General features: G+C 46.2%; 1 protein-coding gene across 1 annotated transcript in view; it reads right to left on the bottom strand.

Annotated features, from left to right (window-relative positions):
- Vps35l (VPS35 endosomal protein sorting factor like) overlaps window positions 1-20,871 on the bottom strand; it is a 99,889-nt gene that overhangs the window by 45,101 nt on the left and 33,917 nt on the right. Inside the window, exons 13-19 of the mRNA XM_034494052.1 lie at window positions 17,534-17,611; window positions 17,104-17,226; window positions 9,938-9,984; window positions 8,551-8,662; window positions 7,331-7,447; window positions 5,326-5,379; window positions 2,793-2,873 (exon numbers count right to left, since the gene is read on the bottom strand). Of these exons, the coding sequence (XP_034349943.1) occupies window positions 2,793-2,873; window positions 5,326-5,379; window positions 7,331-7,447; window positions 8,551-8,662; window positions 9,938-9,984; window positions 17,104-17,226; window positions 17,534-17,611 (612 nt within the window). The remainder of the gene's footprint in view (window positions 1-2,792; window positions 2,874-5,325; window positions 5,380-7,330; window positions 7,448-8,550; window positions 8,663-9,937; window positions 9,985-17,103; window positions 17,227-17,533; window positions 17,612-20,871) is intronic.

The following is a 20,871-nucleotide window of genomic DNA, read 5'->3' as shown; positions in this document are numbered from 1 at the left end:
AAATCCACAGTCTCACACAACTATTCAAGCTGTAAGTGAAACATGAAAGGAGCTAGAACCAACATGGGAAGAGATGAGTGTCTATGTGCTAATAAAACTTTATTTGAACAAACAAATGATGGTCTACAAGTGGGTATGGGCCACAGACTGTCATCCCCTATTGGCGCCCATCATGGTCCTGCATTTCTTAATTACTTCAGTGAGAGGAAGATGATGGAGTTTATCAGTGGAGTCAAAGGTCACTGACCCAAAGACCATACCAAGCCTCAGAAATGCCCAGAGCTTCCTGTCTACTGCCTTCATCCTGAGGTATACAGAGTCTTGAGCTCTGTATACCTCAAAAAGGCTCAGCCTGGTAGAACAAGGGAGATGCTGCTTCTAAGTAAAAGGTAACTCCTGGCCTTTTGATGCTGCCCAGAACCCTTGCAAACCCCTTGTGTGTACTAGCAACGATTGTCGTATCTCCTCTCAGGATCTACAAGCACAAAAGTAAAAGTGTACAAGTTCACGTCTTAAGGAAGCAGCAGGCCAGCAGAGTTGAGGGGAAGACTAAGGTGCATACTGGCAGGGAGACAGTGAGTTCAAGGCCGGCCCAGTCAAGACATGGGAGACCTCATTTGAAAACAATAAGAAAAAGAAAACTTCATGATGAGTAATGTCACAGGGCATTATAACACATTAGAATATTCTAACACAGGTAACTAATCCCTGTTAGCAGAAACATTTTTTTAAACACTTATGCATAGCTATGTGTATGTTACGGTTTTAAAAGATAGAGTTTTTTTTTTTTTTTTCCAGTGACCTTTCATTATGAAAACGCAGCAAACAGAAGACCTTGTCCAGTACCCGTTTACTCCTTAGTGGATTATACAAAAGGAACATATGTCTTCCCTTGCTGTAACTCCTCACCCGAACACCCATAGTGGTGTGATTTATAAACACAGTGTACGTATTTTTTGTTTTATAATAATTTCAAATTTACAGGAAAGCCAAAAGCATTACACTTAGAGCTCCTGCACGTTCTTTACCCAAATTCACCAAATGTTACTAATTTGACCAACATATGTGCTACAATTTGAATAGGTGTCTCTCAAAGGTCCCTGTATTGAAGTCTTGATTTCCTGGATAGCACAACTGGAAGAGGGTTTTTTACATGGGTGATGGGGATTTGAACTCAGGTTCTTGCAAATCAAGTACTCTGACTTCAGCTCTCCCCCAGTTCCTTTGGATGTTCAGATTGAAGGCCCAGGAGAGCTTCTTCAATCTGCTCTAGTTTATTTCACACCCCCATGAGCGTTTGACCACTTCCTTATTTTCTGGCACACAGTGAAAAACAAAAACTAAAAATGCTAGCCATCAAGAAGATTTAGTAGGTAAAACAGCTTGCCACCAAGCCTTACAACTCAAGTTTGACTCCCAGGACCCACAGGGTGGAAAGAGAGAACTTCCACAGACTGTCCTCTGACCTGCACATGTACACACAACACACACAAAATAAATAAACATGATGTACATGTTTCTAAAATTGCCCCAGGCTTACTCTGTTTCTTCATCCTAGCAGTAAGCCGCTTCTCTCCGGATCACTGGAGTTTCCCTTTTCAGATATGATGCTCCCTTCAGCAAAGAGCACTGCCGTGAACAGGCCACTTACATACATCTATTTTTTTTCTTGTTATTTGATAATTTATTATCTCAGAATAGCATGTAGGAGCATAAAGATCTACCATAAAATATATGGGCTCTGAACTGAACATACAAAACATTCAGTGTGACTGTTGGCTTTAATAAATGTCACAGTAGTAAAGTGACAATTTACCAGGAGGCCCAGGAACAAATGGGAATACCTCAACAGGAAGGCTTGCACCCCAGGTAGGGTAACAGGACTCAGTTTCTTCCCTGCATCCATGTCTGCTTTTCCTCAGCTCTTTCCTTTCCAAAGGCAGGTTTACTCATTCATGTCTCCAGGATGACCTTCATGAACCTTCTCTGATCAGCAGTGTGACTGTGTGGACAGTAGCTGCCTGCCTGTGGACGCTGCTTTATCAGAGAACCCCGATTTTCTGTCCATGCTGTCTGACCAATTTTTCAATAGTGCTTCACACATTTCTGTCTTAAGTTTATCTACTGGGCTGAATGTCCAGCACTCTGGGCATCTTTTCTGAGTTTCTTTTAGTGTGACAGGATTATAATATGGTGTGACCTCTCCCCCTCTTGGAATGGACTACTTTAAGATCATACACACATACACACACACACACACACACACACACACACACACACACACACACACACACTGCTTGTTTTGAGACAGGATCTCATGAAGCCCAGGTTGGCCTGGAATTTACTAGTAGGCTGAGGTGGGTAGTGGATGCTTGGTTAAGTAGTAATGATTTAATTTTATTTTTATGTTTTATTTTATTATATTTTCATTTTTTATTCTACTTTATTTAGCAAAAGTTGGAGATAATATTAATATTTTTTTAAAGTTTAAGTTCATTTACCAGGAAACGCAGACATTTTATACACTGGGATCTTGAGAATGCTTATTCTGACTTTGCCATGTGTCCAAAATAACTTCAGTATTTCTGTGCCACATCCCAACCCTCACAACAACTCTGAGGATAGGACTAACATTACCCCCATTCTACAGAGAACAAAAGTGAGGCCTGAGGCTAAGATGTACCAGAGCCAAGATCAAACACAGGATTCCCAGGTGTACATCTGACCAGTACGACAAGAGTTCTTTACTGGACAGAACAAGATCCCCACAGTGGGAAGTGCAAACCTGTTACCTGGGGGTAGGAGTCCTCAAATGCTCGATCCGGAGTCATGTGCTTGATGACATCAGCCAGAACAGTGTTAACTTCTCGTTTCTACACAGAGAACAAAACACAACTCTACTGTCAGGTTGAGACGACCAGCTATGCTCCTCGGAGAAAACACTGACAGGCCCATGATACCAGGCTGGGTGGATAGCTCAGTGAGTACTCCCCCAGCATGTGCGAGGCCCTACGTTCATACCAGTACCAAAACCCAACCAACCAACCAAACGAAAAGCCACACACCTTCCAGGAAATCATTTCAAATATTCCAAAAGAATAAATAAGAGGAAAGAAATCCTGTCCACAGCTTCAGTCTAGTACCCCCCACCCTCAAGATGGCTACGTTACTCTAAGTCAGTACTGAACAGTGATCTACAAAGATAAAGTCATTTAGGCTACTTTCTGCCTACCTGGCCCAGGTTCCTGCCTCAGTATTTGGAAAGCAAGCAGTGGGGCATTGTGGGAAGGGTGTAGACTCACCCGCTACAAGCCATCTGCCCCAACCACTCACTTCGGTCGTCTATGCCAGGGGCTGGCCAGGTACAGCCCAAATCCAGCCTATTGTTACATAGCCAGCAAGTGAAGAATAAGTTCTACATTCAGCCCAGAGACAGTGTTTCATGACAACAAAATTTTGAGATCTGAATTTTCAGTGTGTGTAAGCAAGGTTCATAGGAATCCAGCTGTGCAGCCTCATACACTGTCGGCTATAACAGAGCACCATATGGAGGTGGTTTTAAGACAGCAGAGCTTTCCTACCTGTGGCTCTAGATGCTCAGAGTCTCAGATCAGGGCACCAACAGACTCAGGGTCTGAAGAAAGCCTGCTCCTCACAAACACCTCCTGCTCACAGGGTCCTCTAATGATGGAAGGGGCCAATGGACTCCTTTGGAATTTTGTTTTAAGGCCACTAGTCTCATCCACAATACATCTTTCTAAATTACACTGGCATCCTTGGGAAAGTTAACAAAAGTTGGTATGACCTGCACTCAGAATGCCAGCCATCGGAATGAAATGCAGGCAGCTGCCTGTGGCTCCAGTTTTTAATTCGGAGACCCCAGGGAACAGGTTTGAGCACGCGAATCAAGGAGGCAGGATGGACACAAATGTCCAAACCATAGCCCTGCACTAACTGGCAAAAAGCTTGGTGCTCAAGCATAAGGATCTGAGTTGGGGTTCCCAGCACCCACATAGAGGCTAGGAGCAGCTCTGTGTACCTGTAACTCCAGGAGTGGAGACAGCTGGGAACAGAGTGACTAGAGATAAACACACAGCCCTCCCATACAACTATAATAATGATAAATGAGATGGATGGGTGGAGAGACGGCTCAGCAGTTAAGAACACTTGCTGTTCTATCATGAGGACCAGAATTTGAAGTCCAATACCCACACTAGATAGCTCACAAAGGACTCTGATTACAGCTGAAGGGACCAGACTCTGACACCTCTGCTTCCATAGGCACATACATGCGTGTATGCAGCAACCCCCCCCCCAGACAGACAGACAGACACACACACACACAAGAAATAAACCTTAAAAAAAAGAAAACTGGTTCTAGATGATGATGGTGATGATGATGTGGTTAAAAAAAAAAGACACCTAGTGTTGAGCTCTGACCTCCACATGTGCATACAGAGCGCGCACACACACACACACACAATAAAATATGTAATAATGTTTTTAAAACAAGTTAACTCTGGCAAGAAAGTCAGAAGAGCCTACTTCTACCTGCTTCTAAAGTCCTTATTATTTAATGAGTCCAAAATTCCCCAAACTATGGTTCTGTCTGCACCCAGGAAAAAGAAGTATTGGTATTTGCTTGTGGGTGGGAAGCACAGGCAGGCTCTGAATGTTTGAAAATGCTAAACAATAACAATATTAAATAAAATTTAAAAAAAAAAAAAAAAAGGAAAGGAAAGGACTGGAGAGATGGTTCAGTGGTAAAGAGCACTGACTGCTCTTCCAGAGGTCCTGAGTTCAATTCCCAGCAACCACATGGTAGCTCACAGCCATCTGCAGTGGGGTCTGATGTCCTCTTCTGGTATATCTGAAGAGAGCAATGGTGTACTCATATACATAAAATAAATAAATAAATCACTTTAAAAAAAAAAAAAAAGAAAAGGAAAGGAAAATGCTACCTACTATGTGCTCATGGAAATTTACAAAGCATCTTAGCATCTCAGTAGCCGAGGGATCACTGTTCAGCCTCGTCTGACACAGCACTGCCCAGCCTGATGTGGCAGGGTTCTGCCAGTGTGGGACATACTTGCTCACAACATATGCTAATGCTCCCCATACCAGGACTTCTAAGAGCTGGGCTGAGTGGTGTGTGCCTACAGCTCCAGTTACTCCTTTAGCTCAGGACTTTGAGGCCTGTCTGAACAACACAGCACGGCCCCAGCTCAAGAACCACTGCAATATTTCTACGTGGGCTGATGCTGTTGCTGTAGTAACCATTAAAGCATAAAACCCTTTGGAAAACAACCCCACAGTCACACTCACCGTGAAATGCCTGCAGGTGTACTCTACCCAAACCTCGGCACAATTAATGTAGTCCTACAAGGAAAAGGGAAAGTAGCTTAGGGTGAGCACAGCACCTCTTAACTAACGTCACAAAAATCACAGACAAATTCTCAAGGGCTCTAAGAAGGGATGGAGGGAGGAAGGGAGGGAGGGAGAAAGGGAGGGAGGGAGGGAGGACAGACGGACGGACAGACAGACAGACACTGTCTGGCTGACTCTTATGGTTAGAATATGTCCCTCACAGGCTCCCACTGCTGGGCCTGTTCTCGGAGGGTATGGAACACACAGACCGGAGGCATAGCTGGAGGAGGACGTCCTTTGAGGGCTGTAGCCCAGCCTAGCTTCCAGCCTGGTCTCTCTGCTTCCTGACTCCACCAAGCTGTAACAGGCTACACACAGCACAAGCCCCTACTGCGTGAACCTAGTTCTTCTGCCCCCTCACCTCCCTGCCCTGCTAGTAGTATCCTCTCCACTGGGAGCCAAAATAAACTGCCTTCCTTAGGTTGCTTCTGTCCCATGCTTGGTCAGAGTAGCATGACATTTAATTGACTGACTTGTGTTGCCATGAAAAGCAAGTTATAAAAGGAAACATAGCCTGAAGCTCGCTGTAGACTCTGCTCCCATCACTGTTCCTTAGAACAAGACACAAATCTAGGGAGCTCTGCCTTGCTTAAGGAGCAAAGAGCCCAGGATGTGAGGAGCCCTTTCTCCTCAGCATAAAACCCAGGGGGGATCTGACTGAGAGCTCAAGGTTTACTTATTGCCTTAAAAATAAAGCATTTGATCTACAGAAGGATTGTAAACCTATCTTATGAAAAAGTTTGAAAAGCCCTATAAGGGGCCAGGGATATGGCTCATCAGGTAAGAGCACTTGCCACCAAGACTAACAACCTAAGGCTGATTCCTGGAACCCATGTTTAAAAGCCTGATGCCATGGTGACACTTTCAATCCCAGCACCCAGGAGACGGAGGCTCTGTGAGTTCCAGGCCAGTCTGGTCTACGTAGAGTACCATCAGCCAGGAACAAAGACGCTCAACAAACAAAGCAACAGAGGAGGACAGTCCACAGGCAGCTAGCCTAGGGCTGCTCAGAAACAAGGCCAGGCGATAGAACCTGCTCCTGAAACTGTCCCTCAGACTTGTACACAGATACCAAGGAATAAGTGCAATTACGTGCACACACCGCTGCCAGCCATGGCCATCGTCACATGCACAACAGCAAATGCCGCTGGCTGGTCTGTCTGGCAGCCCTGGTGTCCAACAGCTAGTCCTCAGTCCTTTAGGGCTATCCTAGTAGATGGCTACTCTAAATATACACTTGGCTGGTGCACTCTGGATGCCCTTCGCTCAGCTAGAAGACTCCCAAAGTTTCAATACTGGTAACTATATGCTTTCAGTGTGTTGTGGGGCCTTAGAAACAAAATATGATTGGGACAGAAAAATTAAGAAACTTCTTTAATGTCAGTTGATCCCTCTATTTATTATTAATAAATAATTCAAGGACAGTTTCTTTTGTTTAAAGATTGATTTGCAGAGATTTCATTTATTATCATTAGATTTAGTTGATGTTTGTTTTGGTTTTGTTGAGACAGGGTCTCCCTTATGTAGCACAGGCTAATCGTGTAAATGCTTCATTCTCCTGCCTCAGACTCCCGAACACTGCAATCACAGATGTGAATCACCATAGATGGCTAAAGCTCGTTTCTTTAAAAACAAAATGTATGGAGTTGGAGAGATGGCTCAGCAGTTAAGAACAATTGTTGATCTTGCAGAGAGCTCAGTTTTGGTTCCCAGCACCCATGTGGCGGCTCAGAACCATCAGTCCCAGGGGGTCCAATGCCTGATTCTGGCCTCCACAGTCACTGTACACATATGGTGCACAGACATACATGCAGGCAAAACACCCACACAAAATTTTTTTAAATTCAATGTATATTACACAACTTCTATAAAAACAGTGGATCTACAGCCTACGCCCACTCACCTGGGGACTCTTCAGTTTAGTGATGACTTTCCAAGCTTCATTGAGAATCTGGAGGCGATCGCTCTCAGGAGGATCAGCCAAGGCCAAGTTTAACCCCAGTGAGCGAAACAGGAGATGCTAAGAAAGTAGCAAACAGTTATGTTACTCGAGATTTTAAGTCAAAATAACGAGGCTGAAGAAGAGAAGGAAAGGGCTCCAACATTTCATCCATGTCCAGGGAAACCTTCCCAAGGCTTCTTTCTGAGATTTTATGGATCCACCCAAACAACTCTGAGAAACTCAGGGTTGTCTCCAGCTGCCAAAGCATCTCAGGGTAGAGCATGCATCAGCATCAGCATCTGCATCTGTTGGAGCCTGAGCTCAGTTCCCAGCACACCTCAAAGTGAGCTGGCTTAGGATAGTGGTCTACTCTGCAGGTCTAATCTGGAAGAAGCCTTCGCTAATTGGGTGGGGCAGGGGTTGGGGGTAGGGCAGGAGAATGCGTGTGTTCACATAGATGTGTCCATGTGTATGAAAAGGCCCTAGATAAGACTTGAGTGTTGTTCCTCAGGAGCCACCTACCCTGTTTTTTTTCCTTAATCTTTTTTTTAAAATTTATTTATTTACTTTATGTATATGAGTACACTGTAGCTGTCTTCAGACACACTAAAAAAGGGCATCAGATTCCATTACAGATGGTTGTGAGCCACCATGTGGTTGCTGGGAATTGAACTCAGGACCTCTAAGGAGAGCAGTCAGTGCTCTTAACCACTGAGCCAATTCTCCAGCTTTGGTTTTTGTGACAAGGTCTTTTACTGGCACCTGAGCATCACTAATTAGGCTGACTGACTGGCCAGTGGTCCTAGGGATCTGTCTGTCTGTCTGTCTCTACCTGCCCAGCACTGGGATGACAAGCACATGCTATCACTCCAGGCTTTTTATATGGGCATCAAATTTAGGTCCTCAATCAAGCTTGAACAAGCATTTAACTGACTGCAACCTTCATAGCCCAAAAGCAGATGTGAGACCAAGTCTTTCCTAAATCCTTCACAGTGAGTACATTCACGGATTCTGCACTCAGGCCCCTACACGGCATTTATGCACGACACTTACACAGCATTAATGATCCCAAATCTCAGCCATCACCCATCACATCCGCCCCCACCCGTCTCTACCCTCCAGGGCCATCAGATAGACAGGGTCTGTCTCCTCTCCCATCACACAGTGAATCCAGAGCCTACCTTGGGGAAGCCAGACTCGTCACACTCTTTAATCATGCTGATGAAGTCCATAGACCTGGTGGCAATGAACTCAGCCCTGAAAGCTGACATCACGGAGTTCAAGAGCAAAGCACTGCAAGACACGGGCACCAAGTCACTCAGCTTCCTCAGCAGGCAAGTCTCTATTTATTTATTTACTTTTGTTTGTATTCTGGGAGCAAGTTTTCTCTGTAGCCCAGGCTGGCACTGAACCTACAATCTTCCCATCTGCACACCTCAAGTTCTAGGATTACAGTGTCCCATACCTCGCTTGCAAGCCACATCTAATGCTAGGAACTATACTGCCAAGAAGGGTGACTGACAGCTTTTAATAAGAAGGTTAGATTGTAAAAAAAAAAAAAAAAAAAAAACAATCAAAGCAGCAGATATAGCAAGGGCAGTCTCTGAGGCTTCCATAGACTCACTGATTGTTGGAATTTGACAATGTTTGAGTTAATTAGATGGACAGACAGGAGAATCAGCTACAATCCGACCCACTTAAATACAAGTGAGCCTTCAAGAGGCTGGTGCACTAACAAAACTCAATATTCAATAACAACTTAGGTCCTTGCTACAAATGAGTATCTTTTATAAAAGGAATTTTTAATAAAAAGAGAGCTTTGAATTTAAGGTACTTGAGGCAGAACAAAACCCCCTCAAGGATGTATAGTATCTGCCACCAAGAGAGTAGCAAAAGAGAACCTCATATACCCAGGACATTCTGGCCCTACCACTTACCACAGCCTCATAAAGAAAAGGCTATTATTATCACCCCATTTTGCAGAGGGGGGAGACTGAGGTACAAGGCAGTCAGGTAAATGGCCCAAGATCAAAAAGCTAAGGTAGAACGGAGCTGAGGTCTGAGACCAAGCAATCAATTTCCAGTGTTCTGAACCTCCATACAGTCTCACCTGCCTCTCTGCCAGCTCTCACCCATGTTAGGGATAGAAGGTCAAAAACATGAACAAAAAGAAGCAAGTGACGGCTGAGGAGATAGCTCAGTTGGCAAAGTGCTTATAGCACATGAGGAGCTAGGTCCAAATTTCCAGCACTTTTATAAAGACCCGGATGTGGTGGTGCACACCTGTAACCCCATTGCTGGGCAGGCAGAGACAGGAAGATGTCTGGGCTTGCTGGCCAGCCAATCTAACGGATCCAGTGAGCTCCAGGTTCGTGAGAGACCCATCTCAAAAAATAAGGTGGAAAGCAACAGAGAAAGATATCTAACACTGACCTCTGTGCATGCACTTGGACACGCACATGCACGCATACATGTATGCAGGCATGCACTGCACACACAACACACACACATACGCAACCACTAACTCCAACTTCAAGCACGTGCCTTATGAGTCTTTAAAGTACTTACTTGTTCCCTAGTTTCTTACATCTTTCCATCATCTCCGTCAGCAAAGCCTAGGAAGTTTAAGAGAAAAAGTATCAGCATGGCAGATAAAATAAAGCAAAGTCTCTAAGAGATTTTCAAAGTGCCACACTCTAAACAGCAGTCAATTTACATAATGTAAATTCCCATGCTCCTTTGTGCCTGACCAGGGTGGGAAGAATAAGAAAGCAAAACAATTCATTTTTAAAGCATTTAAAGGGATGGACAGAGAACCAGGGCTGAGCATCAGGTGCATCCAGGGTCAGGTACAGCCTCTCTGGCTACCAAAGCCGAGACCTTGGTGAGAGACCAACTTTCCTGAGATGTGTCTCCCCACACTCACATGGGTGCCATCATCCTACCCATAAGGTCACTACACAATGATGCACCTCTGGCTCCTGGGCAAGACAAGGATGGAAAGTTCGTAAGTTTATATGACATTCCTACCTGTTTGTCAAAGGGCCCATGGCCTGCTCAGTAGTACAATCAAAATGCAATTGATAAATGCCAGGCCACAGCTCAGTGCCCACTAGTCAAAGAACAAGCCTTTGCTCTGTGTTTGTACCTCTCGCACCCAGGTGTACCACTCTTCTCCCATTTCACAGAAGAAAAACTGAGGCATGGCACAGCAACAGATTTTAGCCACGGTCACACTGCCGGCAACCAGGGCCAGCAATGACCCCAGATGGGCTGGCACCAAAGAGAACATTCTTTGCCATGTGTCATTTCCTAAGTTCCTCCAAGAGTGTCCTTTCCCCTGAAGGGGTCCGGTTTGCTCCTGGGCACTAATGGCTTTGGAGCTATCTTAAGACAATGACGTGTCTTCTAAAGAGCTCCTGGGTTTTCTGTTTTGTTTTGAAAAATCGATGCATGAAGTGGCCTTTAGGGCAGTGGTTTGGGAACTGTTTTGTACACAGACAAGGTCAAGCCTAGGACAGAAGGACACTGAGCACTTGACCCAAGACTCACTGAGCCTCGGGTGTTAAAATAACTTTCCTCTCTTCTGCATGCTTTGTCATGGGACGGAGGCCTGGGAAACATCAGACCCTGCACACATAGGCTACACCACACAAGGCAAGGGCTTCCTCGTAAGGAATGGAAATGAGGTTTGTGTCTAAATCTGACCCTGAAGCCAAAATAATTGCCCATGCATTTTTAGGATCCCTTTTCCAAATTCTGGACTGTGCCCCACATCAAACTAGATCCTGTTTTGTCGACTAAATCATGTGCTCCATCTCTAATTCCAATGAGATATTATTCAGGAAGTGGGCCTTTGGGGAAGTACTGAGGTTAACTGAGGTCATCAGGGTGGGACCCCATCCAAAAGGATTAGCATCCTTAGGAAGGAAGGCAGAGAGAGCAGGGAGGTGTGTGCACAGCGGAAGGAAACAGCCAGGATGCAGCCATTTGCACACAGCGGAGAGAGGCCTCACCAGAGACCAGCTCTACTGGCATCTCGACCTTGCTTGGCCTTCAAGGTCTCCAGAACTGAGACAGGGAAGGTCTGTTGCTCAGGTCTCCCTATCTGTGCTCCCCCACTGGAGGGCCTGAGTTATCTGACAAATATTCCACCAAGTCATGGCAGCCTCGCTCTGCTTTTCCTTGTAGACTTGGTCATGTGATCCATTTCTGGCTGCTGAGACAGGCTGGGAATATTCTAAGGACTCTGAGAGAGAAAAAAAAAATCAAATTATGACATAAGGGTTGGAGTGGCTGCAGACACCTCGCTCCTAGCAGGGGGGCTACAGAATGCCTTGCTGTTGAAGGACATACGGAACTATATTTGTCAGCCAGGCCTGTTGACTGTCTGTTCCTCACAGCCAGAAGCAGCCTGACTGCTGCTAAGATGCTGTCTCGATGGTTTCCCAACCCACTTCTACTTGAAAAGTTACCCTTGACGACTAACAACAAGTACTGTCTCAGGAAAGCTGGGAAATGGGCGTTCTATACAACGGAGATACTCCACAGCATAAACACACTCATTCAAAACTGACTGAAGGAGTAACCTTAACACACTGGCCAACGTCTGGGGCACAGGGGAGAAGGCAGGCAGGATGGCAGGCAGGATCTCACAATTTCTTCAGTGCCATTCTCTGTACACTCACATGCACAGAAATGTGTCAGCTTTTTTTAGGGGTTTAGACAGTCTTGATGTATAGTCCAGGCTGAACTAAAACTTGCTATGTGACCCAGGCTAGCCTCTGGCCCTTCATCTTTCTGATTCAGCCTCTTGGGTGATGGGCCACTATGCTTAACCCACTTAACACTTCTGAAAAGATGAACTGGGGAAGATGCCCATCTATAGGGAAAACAATTTTTCTAAAATACCTTTTTAGGGTGGCTGGAGAAATGGCTCAGCTAGCCTGCTTCAAAAGCATAATAAAGACTTGAGTTTGAATCCTCAAGGATGCTTAGAACAGTTTTCTCCCATTGTTCCTGTCAACTCTCCTCACTGGAATGTCTTCCTACTAAACAAATGGAAGACAACTGTGTGCAGAAGCTTAGATACTAGAAGTTTGTGCTAAGATCCTCATCTTGCACGTTTGTGGGTATACAAGAGGTACCTGTGAGTGGTATATGTGCGACTGTGTGTACAGGTTCATGCACACGCAGATGCCAGAAGAGAACACGGAACTCTCTGCTTTGTTCCTGTTAGACAGGGTCTCTCACTGAGCCTGGAGCTATTCTAGTAGCCAGTAAACCCAGCAATGCTTCTGTCTCTGTACTCACCAGAGGAACATGCAGCCACAAGAATGGGCAGCCAACTTTTTACATGGGTGCTAGAGATTTGAACTCGGGTCCTTATGCTTACGTAGCAAGTGCTCTCACCTGCTAAGCTTCATGTTATTATCACTACCACTACCACTATTATTATTTACTACTGTGAGTGTGAATGCAGGCACATGCATGCTATGGGGCATGTGTGGAGGCTGGACGACAGCCTGAGAGATTGGCTCTCTCCTTTTATGCTTATGTGGGTTCTGGGGATGGAACTTAGGTCACCAGGCTTGTGTGGTCTTTCCACAGTGTCTGCACCCACTGAGCCCATCTCACTGGCCCTATACTTTTCATTTTCAAAACTGGGTCTTGTTATGTAGCCTAGGCTAGCCTCAACCTCACATTCATTATGTAGCTCTGGCTGACCTCAAACTTGAGGAGACCTTCCTGCCTCAACTTCCCAACAACTGAGATTATAGGTGCGTGTCACCCTGCCTGCCCCATGTTTTACAATGTTTAAGGAGTAATTTCCAGTAAACAGACTGAAATAAACAGTCCCTTGGGTCAGTTTATCAGGAGACTCCTAGAAGGGACAACTCTAAAGACACATGTTGGTTTTAGAGTTAGTACCACACAGCTGGACTCCTTTCAGCTGTGTGATATCCAACACATGGCTGCCTCCATCAGAAAGCCAGAATGGTAAGAGCACCCAAAGAATTTCGATAATTGAAGCAGAGCAATCCCTAGACATGGCGCAGGGTGCACCTCAACAAAGCCATCACTGTATGACAGGCTCAAAGGCTTTCCTTTGTCTGTGACACAGTTGCCTACTCCCCAAGGTCACACAGCCTTCCACACACCTGCATAAGTGACTGAGGCCATGGAGCTCCCTGAGAGGCCACTGGGTAATGAGGGGAGTGTGTATTGCAAGGCCAAGAGAGGGGAGGGCCTCAGGAAAGTGACTCACATAAGAAGAAGATCACACACACACAAACACACACACACACACACACACATACACACACACTCACGAGAGAGAGAGAGAGAGATAGGGAGAAAGAAAGAGAGACAGACAGACAGACAGAAGGGGAGAGAGAGAGACAGAAGGGGAGAGAGGAGGAGAAAGAGGGAGAGAGGAAGACAGAGGGAGAGAGGGAGGGAGGGAAGGAAGGAGGGAGGGAGGGAGGGAGGGAGGGAGGGAGACAGAAGGGGAGAGAGGGGGAAAAAGAGGGAGAGAGGGAGGGAGGGAGAGAGAGACAGACAGACAGACAGACAGACAGACAGACAGACAGACAGAAGGGGAGAGAAGAAGACAGGGGGAGAGAGGGGGGAGAGAGAGAGAGGAGAGAAAGAAGAGAGGAGAGAAAGAAGAGAGGAGAGAAAATATGTATATAAACCAGATAGGGTGGGAATGGGCTTGAGACACAGCATCGACGATTTACAGATGGCAGGACTCTCACAATTCCACATGTGTGTAGACTAGGGGAATTATCCATCCCTACTCCTGTCTTTCACAGCTACCAACAGTCCTCCCCTCCACGAAGTGACCTGGTATGCTTCCGCCACCTGGCCCCCTCCCTGCTAGGCCCCTGTTCTTCAGTCAAGCTGGGGTTTCCATTTACCTCCACAAGGCCTTCCAGGACCACCTACAACAATGGAGGTCACTCACATCATAGCCCCCAGGCACAGCCCTTAGAAGGTTCACTATGCCTATTTTGCAGATGACAAAACTGAGGTGGATGGAAGTCAGCCTTGAGCTACATTTTCCTCTGTTCTCCTTCCCCATCTACAAGCTGTACTGTGAGACTCAGCCAAGGACTCTGCGTCTCTTTAAGAATCACCACTGAAGTCGGGCCCAGGCCTTCCCCCCACTTCCTCTTCCAAATACACAGCAACACATAGTTTCTCAGGGAATTTTTTTTTCCTATTATCCATAGCAAGCTGTGCATGATGGCTACCGTTTTCTGTGCATGGTGTGCCTGAAATGAAGTGGTAATCTTTTACTGACTACAATCTCATTTTAGCTGTGGAAAGGAAGAAAAATCTTGCCTTCAAACTATATTAGGAAAAGCTCTTCTGGATAATCGCCCTTTCTTAGACTTTCAATTTCTATCACCATTGTCATCTCTATCATCATCAACCTCATCCTCCTATGTAGCCCAGGCTAGCCTCAAACTTAGCCTGTAAACTCAACTTCCCAAATATTTGGTTTACAGGCCTGCCACAACACATCTGGCTGTAAATTTCTGTTCCTATTTCCAATGTATATGTCAGGTGCTCACAGCTAAAGTCCCCCACACCCACCTGAGCTGTGTAGGCCAACTGCTGTGGCCAGACTTTATAACATGCTATTTGGAGGCTCAGCTAAAGACACAGTCTGGCCTCCCCTGCCTCATCCCTAGCTATCCAAGAGCTCTTAGCACCAGTGTCACATGGTCCCTTCAACTGCACCTTCCAAACTGACATCAGTTCATCTACTATTTGGAAATGATTAACTTTTTTTTTAACAAGATACTGCAAGTCCCTTACCTAAGTGCCCTGAGAGCACAATTTATCATTATTTAGGTGACCTAATTTTTCAGTCACTTTTGCTGCATGATGATTCCCTACAGCGGTACTCTTCCCTCCCCCTGAAAGTTCTATTCCCAGCCTCTGTCTCCTCTGAGATTCCCGACGTCTCATATAAAAGCCAGGGCGCCTTGTGACACCCACCTTGTATTTTTTTTTTTTAATCTGATTTTGCCTTTTATTAAAATAAGAAAAAGTGTTCTCATTTTCAACACATTAATCCTGCCTGTAGGAGTTTCAATCATTCAGAAGAAGGCTGAGGGGCTCGGTTTCCACAGTTGGGTTCAGGGCACCCTTTTTTGCCTAGGAGGGAACCATGTGTGGTTGCTAAGGACCACACGCAGAACCTGGCAGCTCTTCAAACTCCCTTCCCTTTAGACTAGTCTAACATGAAATCAGATTGCCAAATGATTAAAAGAACTTCCACTAAAATATTAGAAGCCATTCCTACACTTCCCCCTTTAGATTCTGAAAAGTCAAAATATCAGCAAGGCAAAGGAAATTCAGGTAAGATGGCCCCAAAGCTATGCAGATGCAGTGGCACATGCTACAATCTCAGTACTCAGGAGACAGAGCTCCAGGCCAGCCTGGGTCTCCAGTAAGACCCCAACTGAACATAGGATGCATGTCGGACACCCACTCAGCACAGTAAAAGCTCTGCCCTGGTTTAGTCCAGATACAAACTAGAAAACAGAAATCATCACAGATAGAGACACGGTGCTCTCAGAGTCTGGGGCAAGTCAGCTGGCATCCACTGTCCCATGACATGGTCGCAGGGTTGAGGGCAGACCCAATCACCCCAACATCAAAACCCTCACTTTGACCCTAGGTTACTCCATGGCTTGTGATCCACACAGCAACTGAGTAGAGATGTGTTTTCTGTTCAGCTATACAACTGTGACCAGCCTCATGTCAATATACACAGACAGACACTCATAGGTTCCAAAGGACCCCAGAGTCTTCCACTAAATGCACAAGAACTCAACCAATGCCCTGCTGGCTACCTCCAACTCTGTGCCATTACAACCACATGGACATCAGTGTTCAGGGCTAGAAGCTCAGTGCTTACTTCTCCAAGGTCAGCCCGAGAGTGGTATGGTTCAGTCAGACGCCTGTTCTTTTTGTTCAAATGCGTTGGCCGCCGCTGGAAGGCAGGCCCCTGCCTCTGAACTGCTTTGCGCCCTCTGTTTTACAGCAAGCTACCTTTTACTTTCAAGCACAAAAAGGAAAGCCAGGCAAGCTTCACCTGTCATAGTCACGTCAGCATGCACTGGGGATCTCCAGGAAGGAAAAACCATAATTCTGTTAGCAGTTTAACTTCTAAGAGAATATCACTCAGAAGAGGAAGGAGGGGAGAGGGAGGAAGAATGAAGGGAAAGGAGAAAGGAGCATTATATAAGCAATGAGGAAAGGTCTATCTGTCCTTGCATGAAATAGGACATTGCCACCCGCTACACAGACCTTACTGAACTAAGAAACACAGACGGGCAGAGGAAAGTAAATGAAGAGGTGAGAAGCCTCCCCTGCCCTGGAGGAGGATTTCAAAGGTTTCTCTCTGGCCACCAACTTCTGGCCATAGGAATGCGGCCTCTCTGAGTGACTACTTCCCTCCCAGTCTCAGGAAATGAATCTAGAAAGGCAATCAGCAGAGAACCAGCCACAGCGCTGAGCTCTCCATAAGGACAACTAGCACGACATTACTGAAGCTATTGGAAAAAATGCTGGGAATATTACAAGACACACAGAGCAGAGGTGTCACACCATGGGGAAGGGGAGCCAGCCTTGCTCCCCAGTGGTGAACTCCCTCCCCCACCACACACACACACACACACACACACACACACACACACACACACTGGCCTTACCTCAGGAGCATGGTAGGAGACACACTGGAAGATCCAGCCCATGGCAGGCGAGTACAGAGGGAGATAGGACAGCAGCTCCACACCCTGGGCCACCAGCTGGTTCTGGACAGTGTCTCCATGAATCTACAGGAGACCAAAGGGACATCAGAAAGGAGTCACATCACATAAAGCAGGCTGGCTTTGAAGTGTATAGATGGATGCCAGGGTAACAGCCTGCTTTCTCAGCTGAATTTAAGAACAAAACAAAATGCACAGCAAGTTTCCCATGTTCACATTTATGCATTAACTCTCCCTCCACCCAAGACCAGGTAAAGACCCCTGCAGATGTCAGTGTCCCTTTGCACACCTGGCCAGCTACCAGGATCCTCAGCTTGGTGAGGATTTATTCATGGAACGGTTTGCTCAGTGAGCTGCCGTGGTGCTCTCCTACCTGTTTAAATGTAAGCAGGAAGTCAAAGAAGTTCTTATTGAGGCTCTCCTTGAGGTGCGGGGCCACTTCCATCCCCACCTGCAAGTAAAAGTGACACCATCGTCACAACGAAGAGCCAGCTGCAAATAGGACACTCCTTGTGGTAATTTTTCTTCTTTCCAACCCAGGCTCTCACTATGTTCTCACTGGCCTTGCTCCTGACCATCCCCCTGCCTCAGTCTCTCAAGTGCTGGGCTTACAAGTGTGTGCCACACACCTACCTGTAGCACAAATCTGATAACAGAAAACAGAGAAGCTGGGACATAGCTCGGGGTAGAGTGTTTGCCTAGCATGTATAGGACCTTAGTGTTCATCTGCCAATACCACAGCACACGTGCATGAGCGCGTGTACACACACACACACACACACACACACACACACACACACAGTACAGACACTTAGATGAGAAGCCTACACTATTCTGCTGATCTGTTTCCCCTCTCAATAAACATGTATTCATTTTATAAGAAAACCCACAGAAGTTATTTTTAATGGGAAAGGGGTATTTGTGATCATCTTTGAATTTCCCAAGAGCAATGAATATATTCCTGAACAAACCACCCAGAGAACAAATCAATACACTGCAAAGAAAGGCTGTGCTCCCGGGATGGTGAAAATACCATTCTCTTCACTTCAAACCCACAAGACAACCAACACGCGTGGATATGTTTATTAGATGAAGCAAGATTATGGTGGGGGGAAGGAGTGGTGGACATCATGGTGGTGGGCACACAAGGTCCTGGGTTTAACTCCCAGCATCCTCCTGAAGCCCCCAAAGCTTACGATGTAAAAGACAGTCAGCTTCTACATCATTGCTAAAAGTGATGCAGACTCCTTCTTTATTAGTCAGGCAGTCACAGAAAAAGACACTTTTAAATGTGTTTTACACAACTCTAATATGCCAAGCACAAAGAACACAAATGTCATCATCTGCCTGGAGAGATGCTTCAGCAGGAAAGGGTGACTGCCACCAAAACGAACAATCTGAGTACATTCCTGGAACTCAGATCGTAAAGAGAAGTCTGACTCCATGGCATGCCTACACACACATCAGGGGAATATAATAGTAATTATTTGTTAAAGCCATCATCCAGGGCAGCCATGATGCCGTGTGTGTGTGTGTGTGTGTGTGTGTGTGTGTGTGTGTGTGTGTTAATTAAAGCTATAGCTTTAATCTCAGCACTTGGGAGGCAGGAGCAGGTGGGTCTCTATGAGTTCCTGGCCAGCCTGGTCTACATAGGGAATTACAGGCCAACCAAGGCTACATAGTGATTATTGGCTTCAGGATTCAGTATTTAAAACAACAGCCTGAGTTTTAAAGTTTGAGGCAAGATACATAAGGCAAAGAAGAGAGTAGGGTTTTTTTTTTTTTTTTTCTTTTTTGGAGGGGGACAAGGTTTCTCTGTATAGCCCTAGCTGTCCTGGAACTCACTCTGTAGACCAGGCTGGCCTCGAACTCAGAAATCCACCTGTTTCTGCCTCCCAAATGCTGGGATTAAAGGCATGCACCACCACTGCCTGGCAAGAGTGTTTTTTAATACAAGAAAAAAATGTTAAATCTTTTAGCTAAAAAGAACTCCCTTATGGGGAGTCAGAGCACTGGAGTTGGAAGGTAAGTGACCATGAGACTCAAGACAAGGTTATTATTTCATCCAGGGTGTTCCCCAAACCCATCTCCACTCAACCTAAAAGAGGGGACTTCCACCCCTAGACCAAGCAGAAAGGGGTCACCCAAAACCCCCTCTGACTGGCGATCTAAATTCTTGCTTAGGCTGCGAGGCTAAGCACTGCAAGGGAATATAAATAAAAATTAAAAATATGTTTCTGGGTTCCCTGAGGACAAGCCTGACTGCATGGGGGTTGATGTCAAAAGTATCCCCTCTCCAGGAAAAAGACATCAGGATGGGTATGGCCCTCATGCCTCACTAAACAACGACAGGAGGACCGGAGCCATTACAAGGTCCCTTTAATTACTGAAGGTCAGGCCTCTATCCCCACCTTCGCAAGATTAGAATCACCATGGTCCCTTTATACTGAGAGAAGGGAAGAGATGTCAGGGGCAGCCCTGCTTACAAACCGAAGGCCTAAATCAGCCATAGGCCCAAGTCAGCTATACATGCCTGCCAACACAAAGTCTTGGTCTCTGGGAAAACACTCACCCTAGAACAGATAGCTATAGATATGCAGCCTTGGTGGAAAATTACCAGCCTGGATAAGAACAGATAGTCATAGACCTTGTGGATAGGTAGCCTTGGTGGAAAGTGCCAGCTTGGGTAAGAACAAATGAATCATAGACAGAGTCACACTGACCTGTTCCCTGCTCCTTCACCCAGCCAATACCCTATTCTGGAAGATATCTGTATTCCCCCTGAGAACACCTATGCTCCTGTGTCATCCCCTTCCCCACATCCTGCCTCTATGTGTATATAACCCCTGTGTGAAAAAATTAAAAGCGTGGTCTGATCAGACTATAGACAGTTCTTTGCGTCCCCTGTCCTCCAGTTCTCTCTTCCAGGTCCTGCAGAACCCAGTTCAACGGCCCATGGGACTGGGACACCCTACACCAGGCTTCCCTTCTCAGACTCAGTTCCAAACTGCTGCCCGACCTGACAAGACTTCCTATAGGAAGCTATTATCTGGGCTCCTCCAGCAGGAACAGAGTTCTTCCAGTAACCAGGTCCCAGTGGTTACAATAAGCATGCTATTCTAAGGATATCAACCATCCTTAGGCGGAACTGTGTGAGACTCAACCAGGGGGTTACATTCCCAGAGCAGCTCAAAGACTGCTGGGGTATGTCCAAGGACAACCACCTAGCTAACAACTGTCCCACTGGTTCTGATTCTGTTGTCGTCCCTTCCACTTAATTAGTACATTAGGTGACAGGGAAGGGAAGGCTGGCTCAGTGGGCAGGCAGCGGAGAGGAGCTGAAGGGGCCAGAGTTGGAGGAGGGGCTCCTCAACCTCCCCTATAAACAACTTCAGGCTCAGCCATTCGCTGCTTTTGTTTCTTTTCTTTTCTTTTTTTTTTTTTTTAAATCTCTTCTAATCAAGCCAAAGCAGCAGCTTGGAAGTTGGCCTCACGCCAGGTTCTCCCAGCATCCCTCAATCCTACCAATTACAGGGCCCTCCTGGCTGGCACACCCAGCCGTCTACCCTGAACTCTTCAGCCCAGGGACTGGACTGTTCTTCCCTATATGATCCAACCATTTGGGTTACCCACTCCCTTTGTGCCTCTGGTCCTCCTGGCTGCTGTACCTGGTTCCCTTCTCTGCCCTCTCCTTTCCTGCCTTCTCCCGAC

This window comes from Arvicanthis niloticus, chromosome 1 (assembly GCF_011762505.2).
Source record: "Arvicanthis niloticus isolate mArvNil1 chromosome 1, mArvNil1.pat.X, whole genome shotgun sequence".
In the NCBI taxonomy this organism is placed as follows: domain Eukaryota; kingdom Metazoa; phylum Chordata; class Mammalia; order Rodentia; family Muridae; genus Arvicanthis; species Arvicanthis niloticus.
The sequence above is the reverse complement of the archived record's forward strand: the minus strand, read 5'-3'. Positions and strand labels throughout refer to the sequence as shown.